We start from the raw sequence: 14,726 nt of genomic DNA on the forward strand, positions 1-14,726 counted from the left end.
CTGCATGCCAAATATCATTGGGCAAGATACTAACCCCAAGTTGCTCTCTGATGCATTGGCGTGTGAATGTTAGATAGAAAGCAATTAAGCAAAGAAAAAAGTGCTTGTGTGAATGGGGCACGTTGCAGAAAGCGCTTTGATTGCTCAAGTACAGTAGAAAAGTGTTTAAGAACCAGTTTATGTAGCAATTACCCACAGAGTAGTAGGATCTTTTAGAAACACCAGGGTCAGCGGTGCAATAGAACTTGTAGAACCTAATGAACTCTTGCTTCAGAAATAGTGAGTCAGCTACAGGAGAACTTTTAAAGACCCCAAAACATTTTAATGTGTAGAACCTCACAGATCCAGTCACCTTTGTAAAAATCACAGAACCAGTGTTCTCAGTAATGTCATCAGAACCTTGTAAAACCAGAGTTATGTACCTAACTTGATCATAATGTCCTAAACAGAAACACAGAGATTGTTTAAGAATCTTTATTTTGAAGTTTTAGACAACATTCTCATGTTCTCACAGTCTGGCATGGTCTTACATATTTTCATGCTCTCACATGTTGTCATGTTTGTGGTTCTCATGTTCTTTTGTTTTCACGTTTTCATGATTTTACTGGTTGGTGTGGTGTTTTTCTTCAATGGAGTTTATGTTCTAATGTTTTTGTCATTCCATGCATAAACATAAAGAAGCCCCCTCTATGTTCCTGTGTCTCCATGAATACTATCACATAACTCAATCTTGTGGGTTCCTGACGTGTCTTTAACAGTCGTATGACTTCCAGGGAGCTGCTGTGATTAGCTGGCAGCTGGAGGTCACATGGCCACTCCTTTCTTTACCCAGCATCCTTTGTTGAGTGTCTCCCCCCGCAGTGGGTGGATCAGGAATAGCACCTTCCTCATCGTCCTAGTGACATCATCATGAATTGTCATATCATCTCTGTGATGTCATCATGCAGCATGCAGCAGCAGAGGATTCTGAGACTTTGTTTTAGGGCCCATCCTGTAACGTGTCTATGACCAATCAGCCATGCCTCCTGATGCTAAGACTTGCTACCTTCTGTCTCCTTATTGGTCAACGGCGCCAACGCAGGATCCACTAATGAGGTGGCAGGAAACAGTTTGAACCAGCCAATTACCATATTGGACAGGTCCAGATCATCCAATAGAATCTGGGCAGCGCCCATGAATGATTTATGGTCCATCCGACCGTAGTCACCCCAGACGATGATCTGCAGAGAGAGGAGAGGAGGAGAACCTTAGTGACATCACACACATGAAGGTGTGTTTTTTTTTTCTTTGTAGATGACACTGTGAGTGTTGCAGCATTTTCCATAATTTTTTTTTCTTTGCTGTTTTCTTCATTGTTGTAGATATTAATCTTATCTTTCTGAGGTTCATTAGATAATGAGCCTCAGAGTCAGGTTCTACAACAATGAAGAACCTGACTCGAGACACTGAGTCAGTTTTTACGAACCACGGATACCAGTAGGTTTCCTATGTTCTCAAAGTCCTCATGATCTCGGTCCCCATGTTCTTTTTAAACCTCCCAAAAAGCTGATTTTGTTTATCTAGACTTGTGACTTCTTCAGTCTCAGCTGACTGCAGTACGGGATCACTAAAGGTTTTCACTTAGGCAGAAGTTGTCCTTCTCTTCTGATTTGCCTGGAGCATTCTTTAAAGCCTTCCCAGCTTTGACAAATGTCCAGCTGGGATAATCACATTTACTTGGGGCCTTTTTGAAATGATTTTCTTCTGCTTCCCTGGCCGCTGTATCTATGGGGATGGTGTTTGCTCTGTGATTATGGTACACATCAACCTAAATATCTCCCGTTACTGATCTCAAAGTCTAAGAAGGCTAACTTGTTATTTTTCATATGGCTCTGAGGCTACCATATCCTGGTGAACTTGATGTGTTTGTCCACTGAGACATTCTAACGCACTTTGGGAAGGATTGCCTAAAGCTAGTACCCGAGCACAAGCAAACAGCATGTAAGATGGCTGAATACAGAAACCACCTAGGATTCGGCCTCAGATGCAGACAAAACAGGATTACTTCTAAAAGTCTGCAAATTAGATCTTCAGTTAAGAGCCTCTGAGCTACAAAAGCAACAAAAATACACCAGAAGGCCAGCTGCTCAATGAATGGGTAAGACAAACATTTTTTTAATAATTTCCCCTAGGATTCAATAAAGTATTCTGATTCTGATTCAGATTTTACCACCAACATGCTAAAATCAAAAGGGGAGTAGAGCCGACAAAGACTTACTATGGTTCTAGATGAGAATACCCTTCGAAAGGTGTTTGAATTCACTGAGAAGGCTCATCTAGCACAGAATGTCCTCAGCGGCCAGAAGAGAGAAGGATGCCACACTGAGGGTGTGGACAAATCAGTGAAAAATTTGTCAATTTCTGACAAAAAATGTTATCAAAATCTTGTCAATTTGACAATTCACACAAGTGGAGAAAAACATCCTTGCAAAAGGGTTGAACTTTGCTGTGAAGCCAAGACAAATACCCCTAGTGGAACTGATCACAGCCACAGAATTAGCAATTCGAAGCAACAATATTACAGATGTGGACGAAGGTTTCGGCCTGTCTCAGCAATGCAAAGCCCCCGGCATCCAACATCAGCACGGAGGAGGGGAAGTAATGACAAAATTATCATCCTACCAGCAGATAAGGGTTGGTGCACGGTTTAGCTAAACTTGAAAGACTATCATGTGAAAATTTTGTCACTACTCACTGTGATAAAAATACTTATGAAACCCTGAAATGAGACCCAGGTAGTGGTTACAGGAAGATGGTGACTGACGCAGTTGTTATTGTCACATACAATGTTCACTACTACAGGCAGAAACATGGGTATGCCATGAGTTACCCAATTTCATCTATTGTGGCCAACTTTTATATGGAGGACATGTAAAAGAGGGCTCTGTTATCCTACCCTGGAACACGACAAAGTAATTAGTTCAGGTATGTGGAATACACCTGGGTTAAAATCAAATCTCAGGATGTACCATAATTCACTGATTATGTTAACCTCAGTGGACAAACACATCAAGTTCACCATGGAGGATATGAAAATGACAGGCTAGCCAGCTTAGACTGTGAGATTTCCATCAGTAATAAGGGAAATTTAAAAGTTATTGTGTACTGTAATCCATTACATACAGATCAGTACTCATCATCCACTTGAGCACAAACTGAGTGTGATCAGGACACTAGAGCACAGACCAAACACCATCCCCACAGATGCGGTGGCCAGAAGAAGATCATATCAAGAAGGCCTTGAGTAAATGTGGTGATCCAGGAGAGAAGGACAACTGCTCCCTAAGCGAAAACCTTTAGTGATCAAGTGTCAGGAGTATTGGAACAGCTGAGATGCATTTTCTCTAAACACCACATCTCTCTCTCTCTGGGGGGCAGCTTTTGCTCTGACTTATGATTGCTGCACTGTTTTACCAAAGCAGGTGGTCTCATTAATAATATGAATGGAGCTTTGAGTGCAGGTAAGACATCAGAAGGAGTATCCAGAGTGCAGGATCGCCAGTGAAATGAAGGCCAAAGTAGATGGTCTTCAAGTCTGGGAACAAGGATTACTCGAAAAGCACATAGTATGAACTGAAAGCAGGGCGGAGAAGGTGTAAATATACATACAGGGAGACCAAACGCCAACTGAATAACATCAAAGGCATGTGGAGGGGGATGAAGTTGATTACCGGCCTCAAAGTGATCAGCAGCTGCGGGGGCAGTCTGGACAGAGCCAGTGAACTGAATCTGTTTTTCAACAGGTTCAATAGTGAACCCTCTGTTGTCCCTCCTCAAATAGTATTAATCTTAACACCCCCTCCTCCACTCAACTTGGACGTTCAGAACCCCCCACCCACATTCTATCCTAGATTCCTCTTCATACACACATTGCTATGACTGCTAGCCAGATGAGGAGTGGAGTTGCTTCAGCCTCTTTGTGTAGAGGCTGGAGCAACAAAAGAAGGGCTGCAGGCCCTGATCCCAGGGTCCTGTAATCCTGTGCTGTCCAGCTGTCTGGCATCCTGCAGTATCAGTACATATATAATTACCTGTAGAACTTTGCCCTCAGGGTTTTCTTCAAACTGCAGCTGTTGCTGATAAAGAGGGTCAAGGGTTTTCCTTGCCAGACGAGTTCTTCTCTTCAACAGACACTTTCCATTATCCATTAGATACACCTTCACATAAGGAGCTGCAAAACACACACACACACACACACACTACCGAGCTGTTTCACAGATCATAACCCATGACTACTAAACCTTTGTACTGTGATGGTTGTGTGCAGTAGTATTCAAGTGTGAAAATTTGTGGACTTCGCTTAAAGGTCGAGCCTGTGCCAGGAAATCAGCTAATTTAAGGGAATTCTGCAAAGATGAGCAGCCAAATATGCATCCAGAATTATGCTAGAAGCGTAATGATGGCTAACAAAAGCATTTGGTTGAGTTGCAACTTCCTAAGTTGCAATTTTCTGTCTGTGTGGATTATTAAAAATCCAAAATATTCCAATTTGTTTTTTAAATCATTAAAGATTTATGCTGTTCAATAATTCCACATTGGAAAAAATGTGGAATGATTGGAAAAGTTGGAAGAAACATTAAAAGAATTACCTTGACACAGAAACTTGCGACCAAAAATTACATGAAAGTAATGAGCGCTACTGAGAAAATTAAAGCATCGAAGAGGTTTTAATTTTCTGGTGATGCGTAAAACTGAAAAGCCCTAATACTTGTTAGCACAACACAAGTAGTTGTGCTAGCTTTCAGCTAAGCCCTTATATTATTAATGAGGAGCAGAAAGCAGTTCATCTTTGAGGAAGAATGAAGAACTCCAGCACTGCATGAGCCACAATACAAGACACCTCCAAAAAATGTATATATTTCTAAACTATTTCAGATTTATTAATCAGAAATGAGTCCATAATAAAAGTGTAGTCACACATCTCTGCATCACCACAGCTCAGGTTCATGGAGTTTCTTCTCTCAGATCTGTCACAATGCTCCAAGTATCTCAGATTGATATAGGTTCTGACTTTACATTTAATATATACATTTAAACTTTAATAAACACCTTGTAAACAATGGCATTGTGAGCATTTCCACAAGTAACACAGTTAATGTGGAGCTTGAGTATGTGAAAGGTCAGGTTCTGAGAGTAAATCACGTTTGGGATCTTTTGCTCTTTGTACAGCTCAGCTGGAAGACAGAATTCAGGTTGTAACAAAGCAGCTCTCATCTGGATGAGAGACTGAATGAGATACAATACACGAGGGAGGAGAGAGCTGAGAGCAGCATGGAGGAACTGATTAAGTTCACGTTCTTACACTAGAGTGTACTAGGTAGAGTGTATTTGTAGTCAAGTGTGCATTGTGTATAGCTTTGTCACCTGGAGTGTTCTTGTTGCCTTGTTTACCCACAAGCCCCCGGGCTCGGATAACCTCCACGTCCAGACGCTCCTTCCTGTACACCATCCCGATCTGGATGTCACCTAACCAAAAGAAAGCCAATCAGAGGAGAGATTTTACTGAAACACAACCGCACGTTTTCATGGGCAGAAAGTGGTATTGTATTTTAATGTTTTTTAATATGATTTATTAATACACACACATATGTCCAGATTACATACATCTGAATTAATAAGTTTGTATGTTGGTAGGTTGAAATACATAAAAACAATGACATTTTTATTCATGCTAACCCATGGGGGGCGTGGCCAATGTCTGCCGTCCAGCCAGCTGGGCGGGGCCTAATCCTTCAAGGAAACCAGTGAACTGTTTGTCTGATGCAAGTTTTACTCCTGGAAATATAAGCCTGACCAGACAGAAAGAAAAAAAGAAAAAGAAAATATCCGATATGTTAGATGGCAACCCCAGGGAAATGGGAAGTGGAAGTGTTTAAGTTCAATGTGAGAATAAATACACATTAAAAGGGATTGACAGATTGAGGGGTAGAAAAAAATAGGGAAAAGGGTGACTCCAAAAGGTCATAGCAGATGGCTGCCTCTCCCCAAACCTGGTTCTGCTAGAGGTTTCTTCCTGTTAAAATGTGGTTTTGCTTCCCTGCTGTTACCAAGTGATTGTTCACAGGGGGTTGTGTGATTGTTGAGTTTTTCCCTCTGCTATCACAGATTATTGCTATCATAAAGTACCTTAGGAAAACCCTTGCTTTAAATGAGTGCTGTATGAATAAAGTTTAACTAAACAGAGAATACAAGATAAAAAGAGTAGAAAGAGGAGTGATTCATACGCTCCAGGTTTTGGGTCCTCGGCATCTGGGTCTCGACTCGGCTGTCGGGTAAAACGAGCTTTAAACTCGATGGCCAAACCGGTTTCTACACTTCTCTGAACGGGAAGTCTCACCACCTTCTTCTTCTTCTCTTCCTCTGTAAGGATGGAAGAAGAAAGAGAAAGGAAGCAGAATAAGTTGTTACAAGAGCATAAACAGCCAGAGACTAATCAGAGCCCTGGACAGGGTGCTCTGTGACTCATATTGGTTCTGTTCTGTTCTGTTTTCACTGGTTCAACTGGTTCCGTAATATGTTTGCTCAGTTGCTTGTTAGTACCCAACTCATTTGGTCATAGTTTATTTTTTGGCTGATGTTCCTCTTTGGATTTTCATTCTGATAGTGAGTTTTTATTGAGACACTCTTGCAATGCTACTCAGATTCCCAGTTTGGCCAAAACACACTGTATGTCTGAAGATTCAATTCAAAGAAAACTTTGGTCTGTTTATGGCAGAGTCCATGAAATATAACAAAAACAGCAAGAATTGAGGTTATATTTTTTAATGGTTAAACTAGGACTGACCCTCTGGGTTGAGCTGGGAGGCACTCTGACTCTTCTTTCCAAGTCCAACCATCCCCATCATCCTTGCACCGAAGCTTGAGCGTCGCTTCTTGTCATCATCGTCATCATCGTTTCTCCCCAATGAGCAAATCTCACCACCGACACTTGACGACTTGGTGAGAGGAGTGGCAGCTGCAGACACCCTGCAGGAGGAAGGACCACCACAATAATAAGTGAGGAAAAAGGGCCAAAACACAAGAGGCAGGGCATAAACACATCACAATAGCACAGAGAGGAAAAGGAAATGGGTAGTGTTGCAGCTGTTGCTATGACAACTGATTCCAACAGGAGGTCATCTGTTAATTTCTTACTTTGAAGGCTCAGGCTCCTCCTCCCCTTCTTCCACTGAGTTGCTCTTCTGCAGTGTATCCCCGCCTTCTGATGCCCCCACTATTTCCTCTGTTCCCTGCGAGCCCACCCCCAGCTCTGCTGATTGGCCCTCCAGACATTCAATCAGACTGTGGCAGCCAATATGAGAAGAGAAGAGTAGCATGCAGACAGAATCATGCAGAATGGTAAATGGTAAATGGACTGGTTCTTATATAGTGCTTTTCTACTTTACCTGAGCACTCAAAGTGCTTTATATAACAACCTTCCAATAAGTAGGTGACCTACTCTACCTTCTGAGCTACAACCACCCCATGGTGAAGGTAACACATGCTAACAAAAACGGGACTAAGCATTATGTATTTTCACTGATTTGAAACCAGCAGCAGAGTTAAACATTCAGAATGATGTGTTGTGGGAGGATTTACAGGACACATGCTTATGAGCGTGAACAGTGATTGTACACAGGATGAGAGTGAGCGGTTGATTTTAATATAGTTTACTCTGTATTATTCCTTTCTGACTCCAACAATCATGTAGGTGATATTTGAAACACATGTCAACTTAATATTTCATTTCCATTTGTGACAATACTCAAAATTTTGAGAAACTACATGTATTAACAAATACAATCTGCTAGACTCTATTTAGCAATCTGACAATCTTAAAACCAGCAATCTGACCTCACAGAAAACATTCCTGGTCATTTTGTGTGAATTTTTGTGTTTTTAACAGGGATTCTAATCCACACTGACCCATTAACACCAAATTCACACATTAACACAAACTGAATAATCAGCAGATGCAGCAGTAGACAAAGAGGGTCACCTGCCCTATGAGCTAAACTTTCTGTTCTTATAAATGGAGTCTGGTAGAAAGTAAAAATTTCAATTCCTGTCTGAGAGCAGATAAAGAGGTGAACATTTTCAGTGTGTTGACTTAAATACACAGCAATTCTTTCAGACAAAATACAGTTTCTGTGTCTACTTGGGGGTATGCCCTAGACCCACCTGCAGCAGGGAATACACTGTGCAGTTTGTTACCTGCACAGTGGAAGAAACAAGCTGGCATCTAGCAGTAAACAGTTTACTAAGTGAAACAGCACAAAGATGGAATATGTTCTACATACTTTTACCTAAAAGCCACAAACATATTTAAAAAATACTTGTTTGTTGCCATTTTCTTTTCCTTTTGCCCTCTGTTTCATAAAAGTGAATTTTCATGTTGCTTTAGTTATCTTTCTGATCAGTAGACAAAGTCAACACCTTACTGTTAAAAATATATTATTACTTTGAGAAAAAAAACCATACAACCCCACATTAGAAGAGAGCAATAAAACATTGGATGCCATCATCTGTGATTCATAATCTGATGAAAAGATTCAGAGAAATGTGTGCCCACAGAGAGCAGCTGCAGAGCAAACCTTTACATATTACTGAAATCCCTGCATGGATTCAGAAAGCTAAGACTTCCACTGAAAGGTCAGAGAAACGGGAGCCAGAAATACCATTGTGCTCCAACCAATCAGAAGCTGAGATTCTGTCTAGAAATCATAGACACTTTATTCTCTCTTGTCATCCAAGAATGGATTCCTGCTTACCCGATCTTGTGGACAGATTGAGTGTCAGAGGCGTTGGACATAGCTGAGACATCACTGACATCACTGTCTGATGACTTAAAGGAGAGACTGTCCTTCATCTATAGATGGAGGAGAAGAGGTAAGCAAGCTGTGGCACACACGTTATGTACACACATATATATAAATAAAAGTGGTGTAATGTTTGTTTACCTTTGAAGGGTCCTTCAGTACACCTGTAGAGACAGAAGAGCAGCATTAGTCATAGTCTAGGTTGGTAATGTGTGATAGCAGGAAATGACAATAGATTTCACTTTTTTCTCTGTTCGGACAGCTTCAGGCTGCTGATTTCTGACAGCACAGAAGTTAGTTTCAATTCACAGCAGGTCAGAAAAAAAGATGAAGCTGACAGAAAGTGTGTGTACCTTCTCTGCCGGTTGGTAACATCTCCCCTTATAAAAAGATGGAAACAGAAGAATATCAACAAGAAACCACAAACTCCTCAAAGCACACAGAGAGCTGGATAGATTGACAGAAGACTAGATGGATGGAAAAACAGATGAATGGATGGATAGATGGCTGGTGCAGTGCTTTATGAATACATGGATTAGTCTGGTTCTTATATAGAGCTTTTCTACACTGAGGATTCAAAAGTGCTTGTGCAAATGGGTGAATGAGTCTAAAAACCAAATCCAAAACCAATCCACTTCAGTCTAACTAGATAACTAACTAGATAACACGAGCTAAACACTACATTTCTATATGTGGGTGTGGCTAAAGGTGGGCATAATACCATTGGCTGTTTTCTTCTGTTGGTCCTCCCATGTGACCTCTGCATAGTGCGGACAAAGAGAGGTGATTGGTCAGGCTACACTAATGCTCATACTCTAGTCAGATGACCCATCCAAACCAGCACCAAACCCCAGTGATATAAACACACCTGAACAGCAATATTTTGAGCAGGTTACAAATCTGAAATTTATCATCTGTTCTTGTCTTCTTTAAGTTTCATGTGGATGTTTCACCTCTCATCCAAGAGGCTTCTTTGGTTCTAAAAAGTCTAAGTCTAAAAAGAGAGTCGCAGCTATTTAACCCTAGCAGGGGTTGTTGTCCCTTAAGAGAGCCAAGGTGTTAATAAAAAGACATGGGTCATTAACACCCAAGGGAGAAACCAAAATATGAAGAAGGACAGGACTAATAGTGGGTCATTGACTCTCTTAACAGCCCTCAATATTCAACTCATTTCCATTTTATTTATATTATGCCAAATCAAAACAGTTACATCAACAGTTACCTGCTTTATATTGTAAACCCCTACAATAATACAAAGAGTGTAAAACTAGGGTTTAAATACCAGCGACTCTCTATTTGATTAGAACTAAAGAGGCTGCTTGCTTTTCAAGCTCCTTACACTACAATGAATTGGATGACTGAGAACCTACACAGACATCATCTGTTGGTTTTACTGAGCCTTTGGGGGCAGTTACCAAGAAAATCTGTTTCTGACTGGAGATAAATGTTTAAAATTTGAATCATCATAAGATGCTCGTGATGGATCCTAGCCTGAGCTTAAAACCCCCCACTCTCTTTCTCCACACAAAACTATAAAATTTTCATCACCTAAACGCTGCGGCTATACTTATCTTCTTACAAACCCTCATAGTTTACATGGTGAGGATCACCTGACACTTCATTAGATCCACCAGTGACTGGACTTGCCTTTTCTGGTTCCTCCTGGTGTTGCTGAGCGCCTATCCGGCTCTGACATGCAGGGTAATATGTGATGGCATTATGTAAACAACATGAACACATGAATGAATAAGTAATGATTATGAGAAAGAATGTCTGAATGTTAAACCTGATGTACACACCTGGAGTCTGTGGGGGTGGGACTGGTGATGGGGCAGGTGAAGGGGAAGGTGTTGGAGTTGGAGGGGGTAGGGTGGGTTCAGGAGGTGGAGGCTGAACTGGAGTAGGTGCAGGGGGTGGAGCAGGGGGAGGTGGAGCTACCAGTGGAGTTGTAGGTACAGTTGTGGGTACAGCTGTGGATAAAGTTGTGGATACAGTTGTGGGTACAGCTGTGGATAAAGTTGTGGGTACAGCTGTGGATAAAGTTGTGGGTACAATTGTGGGTACAGTTGTGGGTACAGCTGTGGATAAAGTTGTGGGTACAATTGTGGGTACAGTTGTGGGTACAGCTGTGGATAAAGTTGTGGGTACAGCTGTGGATACAGTTGTGGGTACAGCTGTGGATAAAGTTGTGGGTACAGCTGTGGATACAGTTGTGGGTACAGTTGTGGGTACAGGAACAGGTACCGGTGTGGGTAAAAATAGTGGTGGTGCTGCTGTAACTACAGGTGGGAGCACAGGTGCAGGAAGTGGCTGGGGTTGGGTGAGTGGGGGAGGCGGGGCTTGGACCCTTATAAGAGGAGGTTGTTGACTGACAGAGGGAAAGTGTTGTTTATGGACAGGGGCAGGGGGGTGATGATGTGGAGGGATTTTAGTTGCTGTTGCTGGAGCTGCAGTCATGGTCAAAGCTGATGGGAAAAAAAAAAGCTGTGAGAAGAATGAAAACAATGACATGATGAATGACCACACAACCTTTTCCAGAAGCGAAATCACAGGAGTGACCTACTCAAACGGTATTCTGGGATATAACAAGAATATTGAGACGAATTCAGGTAGCTTTAGTCGAGCTACTTGCAAGTCAAGCTGGCAGTTTCTGGTGAACTCATGACACACCTGTTCTTAGAGGGTGGGTTCTACTGGATGGATGCAGATCCTGATGGTAGCATACATATTCACTACCACTAGAAGGAACTCAGTCATGTTGAATTTCTCTATTATTATGCAGGCTGAAACCTGAGCCAATCCCGGCACAGAAACTTGGACCTGGTCAAGGGACTACATCTCTCAGTACTAACATGCTTTCACCAGAGGAATTGTTCCCCAAGAACCTTTGTGGAATCCTGTTATAGTAGTTTCCAGTAAAGGAGCTTGGGTCAGAGAGAAGTTCGGGAGAGACAATTTTTATGCCCCCAACAATGATACTTTGAACTTTTGGTTGGAGCGTGCACTGCTATACACCATTTATTGGAATAGTTTTGTAGCCACAATTTTAAAATAATTCAAAACAATGTGCTGTTTTTTTCATGAGGTGGTCTACATTAACTGGGGTTGTTATCCTTTATTTTTGTTCATCTGACTGATTTATATTCTGTATTCACAGGACTTGTGAAATTAGTCTTTATTTCACTGGAAAGTTCCTGACTGTGGAACAGTAATGTGAAGAGCTAGTCAAGTTTTTATTTACACATCTCAGCACTCATCTTTTATCAGCAGTGCCACTGAATCACTAAATTACTACCACTACAGGGGGCTTGTTATTAAGGAGTTACTACTCTAAGTAGGTAAACTTTCAGTTCATTACCTGTCTGCACAGAGTCTAAAAAACAAACAAATCCATGTTAGAGAGCTATGACCCTCAGTGGTCCATATGCAGGTGCTTACTGACTCCTAACTATGTCATTTTCATTATTTGTCCCAGAAACCAGTGAACACTCTGTAGCTAAAGCAAAAATCCACTGTTATATTCTATTCTATTCTTTTCTATTCTATTTTACAAATATTATTTTATTAAAATGACAAAAATTCTTTACTGCCAGCATCTCATGCTTGAACTTTTCTGTGACACAGAATTCGAAACCTGTTCCCTAATTTATTTATAACAAATAATGTAGACACAATATCTAAAGTTGATTTAAAGTGTTGGATTTACATTTTTCACTGTAAATATGAAAATATTGAAATATGAGGCCCTGCCTGTATAATTGTATGAAATTAATTAAGTTAATGAAGATCTGGAGTTGAATTGGATTGAATTTGTATTATTTCACTAAAACTTTCAACATGAGGTTCAAATACATGCCAGTGTAAGTGAAGGAGGACATTGTTAGGCTGAAATACCCAAATGAACCAGTCAGGCAAAAACTTTCTTAAAAAGACTGAATCCACCGAGCAGCAACACCAAAAGACCACAGAACACAGAAGAGCATGATGACAGAGTCTAGTCTAAGACCCGACTTGACACACAGACGTAGACAAACAGGCACACTCAGACACAAACATGCATTCCCACCCTCATGCATACATATCCCAGATGGCGATTGTGTGCTGTTCTGAAGTGGGAACATGGGAACATGGGAGTGGGATGGTACCAACGACCCTCTGCCAGATAGCAACCGGTGTCAGCACGGACCCTCCCGAGAACCCTCAATGTCTACATATATTCAAAACTGAGTGATAATTGACACCAATTTATCTGTCGATCTCAAGCTCCCGTCTCCCATCACTCATGAACAAGACCCTGAGATACTCAAACTCCTCCACTTGGTGTAGAAACTCGTCCTTGACTCGGAGTGGGCACTCCACCCTTTTATGGCTGAGGATCATGGCCTACGATTTGGAGGTGCTCATTCTCATTCCCACCGCTTCAAACTTGGCTGCGAACTGTTCCAGTGCGAGCTGGAGGCCATCACCTGATGAGGCCAACAGAACTACATCCTCTGTGAAAAGCAGAGATGAGATTCTGAGACCACCCAAGTGAAAGCCTTCTGCCACACTCCGATGGACACGGTCGAATGCCTTCTTCCATGACCAGGACAAAATGGTAAATGGCCTGTATTTATATAGCGCTTTACTAGTCCCTAAGGACCCCAAAGCGCTTTACATATCCAGTCATCCACACACTGGTGATGGTAAGCTACATTGTAGCCACAGCCACCCTGGGGCGCACTGACAGAGGCGAGGCTGCCGGACACTGGCGCCACCGGGCCCTCTGACCACCACCAGTAGGCAACGGGTGACGTGTCTTGCCCAAGGACACAACGACCAAGACTGTCCAAGCCGGGGCTCGAACCGGCAACCCTCCGATTACAAGGCGAACTCCCAACTCTTGAGCCACGAGCGCCCCACAACCACATTGTTCCTCCTGTTTCCGAGGTTCGACTAACAGCAGCACCCTACCATAAAATATCCCAGGGAGGCTGAGGAGTGTGATCCACCTATAGTTGGAACGCACCCTCCGGTCCCCCTTCTTAAAGATGGGAACCGCCACCCTGGTCTGACAATCCAGAGGCCCCTGATCTCCATGCAACGTTTCTCCACAATGCAACATTGTAGAGGCATGTCAACCAAGACAGCCCTACAACATCCAGAACTTTCAGGAACTCAGGGCAAACCTCAACCCCCCTCCAGGGGCCGTGCAACCATGGAGTTGTTTAACTGCCTCAGTGACCTCACCCCGGAGATAGATGAGTCATCCCCTTCGTCCCCAGACTGTGCTTCCGCCACGGAAGATGTGCCAGTGGGATTAAGGAGGTCGTTGAAGTATTCCTTCTACCACCTGACAATCTTCTCAGTCAAAGTCAGCAGGGCTCCACCCACACAATACAGAGTGCAGGTTTCTCTCTTCGAGGCCCTCCAAAATCTTTTTCCTCTCCGAACTTCTCCTACACCCATGTTTTTGCTTCAGCCACTGCCTGACCCACTTTCTGCTTGGTCTGCCTATGAAGTCCCACAGGCTAACCAAGCCTGTTAGGCCTCATTCTTTAGCCTGGTGGCTCCCTTCACCTCTGGTGTTCACCACTTGGTTCAGGGGTTACCACCATGACAGGCATCAACCACCTTGCGGCCGCAGTTCAGTACAGCGGCTTCAGCAATGGAGGTGCTAAACATGGTCCATTTGGACTCAATGTCTCATTCTCCCTCAGAATGCTGTTGAAGCATAATAATAATGCTTCAACAGCATTCCGAGGGAGATAATGATTAATAATAATAATAAACATCATCATCATCATTATTATCATTATTATTATCATTATTATTATCATTATTATTATTATTATTATTAAAGCAGCTGTGGTTTTGTGTGTGCTACAATAGTTGGGCAGCTGGAGAATT

General features: G+C 42.3%; 1 protein-coding gene across 22 annotated transcripts in view; it reads right to left on the reverse strand.

Annotated features, from left to right (window-relative positions):
- Positions 1 to 460: 460 nt before the first annotated feature.
- Positions 461 to 14,726, reverse strand: part of rims2b (regulating synaptic membrane exocytosis 2b) — a 55,478-nt gene continuing 41,212 nt past the window's right edge. For 15 of the 22 annotated variants that reach the window (XM_084920306.1, XM_084920305.1, XM_084920285.1 and 12 more), the window contains 13 exons: positions 10,637 to 11,302; positions 10,485 to 10,526; positions 9,559 to 9,597; positions 9,191 to 9,217; positions 8,979 to 9,001; positions 8,790 to 8,887; positions 7,174 to 7,320; positions 6,824 to 7,005; positions 6,264 to 6,399; positions 5,716 to 5,828; positions 5,404 to 5,505; positions 4,071 to 4,210; positions 461 to 1,220 (listed from right to left, as the gene is read on the reverse strand). In XM_084920306.1, the coding sequence (XP_084776432.1) occupies positions 1,032 to 1,220; positions 4,071 to 4,210; positions 5,404 to 5,505; positions 5,716 to 5,828; positions 6,264 to 6,399; positions 6,824 to 7,005; positions 7,174 to 7,320; positions 8,790 to 8,887; positions 8,979 to 9,001; positions 9,191 to 9,217; positions 9,559 to 9,597; positions 10,485 to 10,526; positions 10,637 to 11,302 (1,904 nt within the window). In that variant the 3' untranslated portion in view covers positions 461 to 1,031. Of the gene's footprint in view, positions 1,221 to 4,070; positions 4,211 to 5,403; positions 5,506 to 5,715; positions 5,829 to 6,263; positions 6,400 to 6,823; positions 7,006 to 7,173; positions 7,321 to 8,789; positions 8,888 to 8,978; positions 9,002 to 9,190; positions 9,218 to 9,558; positions 9,598 to 10,484; positions 10,527 to 10,636; positions 11,303 to 14,726 lie in introns of those variants that run through there. The other 7 variants (XM_084920307.1, XM_084920304.1, XM_084920303.1 and 4 more) reach the window with 5 other exon arrangements.

The sequence above is a fragment of the Perissodus microlepis genome, chromosome 22, assembly GCF_051167445.1.
Source record: "Perissodus microlepis isolate ML-2025 ecotype Zambia chromosome 22, ASM5116744v1, whole genome shotgun sequence".
NCBI lineage: Eukaryota > Metazoa > Chordata > Actinopteri > Cichliformes > Cichlidae > Perissodus > Perissodus microlepis.